The sequence below is a fragment of the Phalaenopsis equestris genome, unplaced genomic scaffold (assembly GCF_001263595.1).
Source record: "Phalaenopsis equestris unplaced genomic scaffold, ASM126359v1 Scaffold000064, whole genome shotgun sequence".
In the NCBI taxonomy this organism is placed as follows: Eukaryota; Viridiplantae; Streptophyta; class Magnoliopsida; order Asparagales; family Orchidaceae; genus Phalaenopsis; species Phalaenopsis equestris.
Genome location: NW_018164506.1, coordinates 465,324 through 470,432, shown reverse-complemented (window position 1 = coordinate 470,432; position 5,109 = coordinate 465,324). Strand labels below are relative to the sequence as shown.

The 5,109-nt window shown below is 30.4% G+C and overlaps 1 protein-coding gene across 2 annotated transcripts in view; it reads right to left on the bottom strand.

Moving 5' to 3' along the window:
* The window catches only part of LOC110019615 (glycosyltransferase family protein 64 protein C5), a 10,627-nt gene extending 8,555 nt beyond the window's left edge, over positions 1 to 2,072 (bottom strand). Inside the window, exons 1-3 of one of the 2 annotated variants that reach the window (XM_020717355.1) lie at positions 1,812 to 2,072; positions 268 to 517; positions 55 to 177 (exon numbers count right to left, since the gene is read on the bottom strand). In XM_020717355.1, coding sequence (XP_020573014.1) covers positions 55 to 177; positions 268 to 498 — 354 coding nt within the window. In that variant the 5' untranslated portion in view covers positions 499 to 517; positions 1,812 to 2,072. Of the gene's footprint in view, positions 1 to 54; positions 178 to 267; positions 518 to 1,629; positions 1,774 to 1,811 lie in introns of those variants that run through there. The other variant, XM_020717356.1, reaches the window with a different exon arrangement.
* Between the last annotated feature and the right edge of the window lie 3,037 nt (positions 2,073 to 5,109).

Sequence of the window (5,109 nt, the reverse complement as noted above, 5' to 3'; positions counted from 1 at the left end):
CATTTTCAACATAAAAAATATTAAAATAAATAAATCAATTAAAGAGGTACTAACCTTGATAAAAAGAAAGGGATCGGCCACAAAATTGCTAGGAAATCCAGAATTCGAGGGCATGGCACAAGTAAACACCGGATTCGCCACCGGCCAAGCCGCACTCTCATTCCTCCACACATTTCTCTGTACAACCATCCATCAACCGATTCATAACCCTAAAGTAGACAATCAAATAAACCAAAACACAAAATCAAAAAAAAATCAAATCCTTACATCTTCAATTGGTTTGAGAGCTAATGGAGAACCTCCATAGAAGATCCCAATGGACCATGACCCTTCGCCGTCAAGACGGCAGCCAATTCCGGAGGTTGAACTGGGTCGTGAGATCGGGAAGGTGAGCCAGGCGAAGAGAGAAGCCACCACTCCAAGGATGAGGGTGGTGGAGAGGAGGTAGATGATGGCAGTGGATCGGAGGTTTTGCTCAATTCTTCGATTGAAGGTCATTTCCAAGAGGTGTGCCTTTCTGACATTGATAAAACAGATAAGGAAATCACCATTAGTTATAATGTAAATTTCTAATTTAAGTTGGTTGCATCTATTAAAATTCAGCAATAAATTAGAATTATAATTCAAATATATTTTAGAATCATATTATGCAGACGAGTCGTTGCTGTGATTTAAGAAAACAATCAGCATGGTATAAAAATTAAAAAATTAGCAAACTTCGATAATTAAATCATAAAATTAAGCTAATTAATATTTAGGTGCATGTATCTCTAGCAGGCAAAATGAACATATAATTTTCATCCTATGGAATCTAATTGCAATCATGAAAAAACAAACTGTTTAAAAAACTGTGACAACCATTATTTGTTAATCAGAAAATCTAGCATTTTGTATGCGTTCATGCGGCTAAGCAGACCAATATGAAACGAGAAAAATAATCATAAATAAATTTTGACTAAAAAAAAGAAACATATAATTGCAAAAAATAGAAATTAAAAGATATTGAAACTAGTTTATTACTGTTTATTTTTTTTTATGAATGAAATGAAAACAAAAAGAGTATAGGCTGCAAAGCAAAATACTGAGAATGCTATAAGTAAACTAGTTGTGCTAAACTAAATGTATGAATGCCTTTCAAGAAATTTAAACTATACTTTCAGCAAATCTTATAACAATCCCAAGCAATATTGCTATCACATGGACATAAATTATTCTTAATTAACCGTCTAATATAGTTCCAAAAATAATTTATTCAAGACTTTAAACAATTAGATCTCATTAAATTCCATGTCCATTAAAGTATGCCTTCTTATGTACTATATGACACCCTAAATTAATCAAATGAATGAAAAATGCCGTGTAATCTCAATGTGATAAAAGTTAATTGAAACTGTCAGCTGCATATAAAAATCTAATTAGCATTTCTTAATTATAATTGAAAATGCCAGCAGCATAAAAAATCTAATTGGCATTGCCAAATTAGTTTTCAAAATAAAAGTGTTATTTATAACAGTAAATTTCCTGCAAAAGATAAACAAACTTTAGCTCCGATCATTATACACAAATAAGATATCAAAATTCCATTAATCTGCATCAGTAAAATTTTGAGTCGGTAATTCTGTCAAATACCAATTGTGTGCATTTGGTGTGCCCCGAAACATCAAATACATTAATCGGTCATTTGCTGCAATGAGTTGTTCATGACTAATCCAGTAATGAGAAGCGAGATGTGGGATTTACAGAGAGAGGACAAGTCATTTCAAGAATCGAACAATGAGAGAATCTTGGGTTGGAGAGCTTTCGGAAAGTACCGAGATGGAATGGGGACAGACAGTTCAAGAAACCCTAACTTCGGTGATCGACGCCGGCGAGAGAACCAAAACCCTGAGATGTTTAGTGCAGTAATCCGAAGAAAGCTTCGTATTTACGGCGACGGCAAGAAGATCGCCATCCTCCTTCCATGTCTGTCGGCTCCAGCTCGTCTCTGTTCTTCGATCGATTCGATATGGGAAAAAATTTGGTTTTAAACCCTAACCTACTTTAGGTTACGATGGATTATACTGCGGTTGTAATCCGCTTGTACACATCGCACACAAATTTTTTTCTTGAATATGAAGCTAACATAAATAATTAATTTGCGCTCACCGAACAAAAGTAAAATTTTATTTGTTGTTCTTCGAACTCAATTTGTCTGGGAATAATTAAATATATATATAATTTAATTGATGAAAAACGTTTCTATTTTTAAATAATTTAATTTGCTATAAAACTTCAAAGTTTTATAAAAAAATAAATTTATTAATTCAAAAATAGAATAAATATTTATTAAGTTCTATTTAAATATAAATGAAAATGTTTAAATATTGTCCTTATTGTGTGATTAGAGCTATCAAAACATCTTATTGTTCACGAATAGCTCGTGTCCGACTCGCTAAGCAAATAAGTCGAGCACAAATTAATTTTTTGAGTTCGATATATAAACGAGCAGAACATAAATAATGGTATATATTAGCAAGCCGAAAGTCTCGCTCAAGCTTGGCTTGTTTACATCCTAGCTAAGAAATAGGAGAGATTTTTATGAAAGAGAGAAGTATTAATGCACTCATTATATACACTTTTTAAAATAAAATATTTTTATCCACTTCTAAACAAATAGGGATAATTATATACATATAGCCTCAAATATTGATATTTGCAAATTTACCACCAAGTTGATTTTTTGGAACTAGTGAACCTATGTATTCACGGAAAAAAATTGCGTACATAAGACGCACGTAGAGCTGCGTACGTCTGTAACCTGCAAATAGGTTGCAGTGAGGATATTCAGAGGTTATTACTGCGTTATAGCCCCCATAACCTCCCTGTAACCTATCTATTTATAAAAACAGAAGCACGGAACTTACTAGAATGTACATGTAGATTACGAAGAGGTTACATGGGCTATAACGCAGTTATAACCTCCAAATATCCTCCCTGTAACCTATTCTCATGTTACAGACGTACGCAGCTCTGCGTACGTCTTATGTACGCAATTTTTTTCCTGTATTCACGCGAGCCATGATCAAATTATTGAGAATTTAATAAAAATGAAAAATATGTTTTGGGGTTTTATTAAGAATTTTGATATTTCAGTGAGATTTTGAAAAATGGGTGATTGATTTGTAAATGCCAAGTTTGGGGTGGTCTGTATGTACAATTTAAATACCATTATTGCGCTGCTATAGAACTATAGATCAATGTCTTAATGTAGGAGCAGATTTTCTTAAAAAAAAAAAAGACAGCATAAATTAATGAATTTAAAGATAGCAACAATCTTTTTATCTCGATTTGGTATTCATATTGACGGCTCTTAATTTGCTTTCTGAGTTTTAATATAAATCGACTCACTTTCAAAATAGTCTTTTTTGATTTTTTGAAGCTTATTCCAATTCAAGCAATGCAGAGGGTTCCGGGTTCAATATAATCCACTATGTTGGAGAAGAGAAAGCAATAAGCTACTTGTATGTATATCTGAAGATATATATATACAATATATATATGATATTGTAGAATGTGGAAGATAAAGAAGGGTTGGGGGTCATATATATATGTAATACTTATGAGTATGTGTGTATGTTTTGAAAAATGGCTTCAAAATACAATTTAATAGAATAAAAAAAGAAGAAAAAGAGCATGTGATTTATCTTTACTGGTTAAATGGTAATTATCTCTATCTCTTTTTTTAGGCCACTTCATTTAGATGGATTCCCATATTATATGTTCATTTTCTATTTTATCTTTGATTGTGAATTGAATGACAAAGAAAGAATAGAAAAAAATTAAAAAATAATATTACTTGAAATAATTATATAATTTTTTTTTATTATCAACACTAACACAAAATGAATTGAATGACAAAGAAAGAATAGAAAAAAATTAATAATATCACTTGAAATAATTTTATAATTTTTTTTTATTATCAACACTAACACAAAATTTTTTAATATTTTTAAACTTAATATGCTTAAGATGTTGAATATGTTACATGCATATGCTAAATATTTATTTATTTAAAATATTATTCTATAGTTATAAGTCCTCTTAATAGCTCCATTCAAAGTTGCACGAAGATCTACCACATACAGGTAAGTGAAGAGCTAAGAAAGGAGGCATGAGGGATACTACAAGAAAAAATTGAACAAGGAAAACGTTACGGAGTCTACGCTAGTCAAAATAATACATTATACATTTCAAAGTACAAGATTTTGTTGTTCTCTTTAAGCAAAAAAAAAGATAGTTATAGAGTTTTGATTGAATTATAAAGCTCATACGATAATTTCCAAAAAAAAAATATTAACCATTTTATAGCGATATTCAAATTTCTTCAAGAGTCTCGACTGAGTTCTCAATTCCTTCTCCCCTTACAAGCGAAAATGGGGTATTATTTATACAAGTTTTAGATAGACACTTAATAAATTTAGCCAAAACTCATAACATTCCATTTCTATCCGTGTTAATTTTCTTCATTATAAACCATTCTTTTAGCATTTATGTGTTTTAATGATATCAGAATTGAGAGATCTTAAATTTTTTAGTTTACACTCATCATGACGCGCGATTTAACTATAATATGCCACATTTGAATATCATTTATAACCTTCAATTAATGTTTCAAAGTTTCTCATCATGCCACATTTGAATATCATTTATCTAAATGCTGTATTTTGGTATTACCTAGATTTTAATTGGCTATACTATTGCTGAAATCAGAGCCCTTATAATCTTTAATTTGAATATAAAATCATTTTATCTAACATGCATATGGATTCATGTCTTATCACGCATTTTTTGGTGGCATATTTTTTATGTATATAAATAATATATGTATGTATGTATTTATGTATAATATCTTAATATAAGCGTGCAGTTGCTATACATAAATCAAAAGACTTAATGCCCATCATGATGTGTCTTGCATCAGGACTTCATGAGCAACATTTTTCCTTTTTAACTTCTGTAATTAAAATCAGACTTTCCATTTAAATAAATAATGGAAAAACATGTTAAGAAAACAATTTATTCTCCCATTTTAAGTGAAAATAAAATTCTGAATTTACAAAATCTCCAACA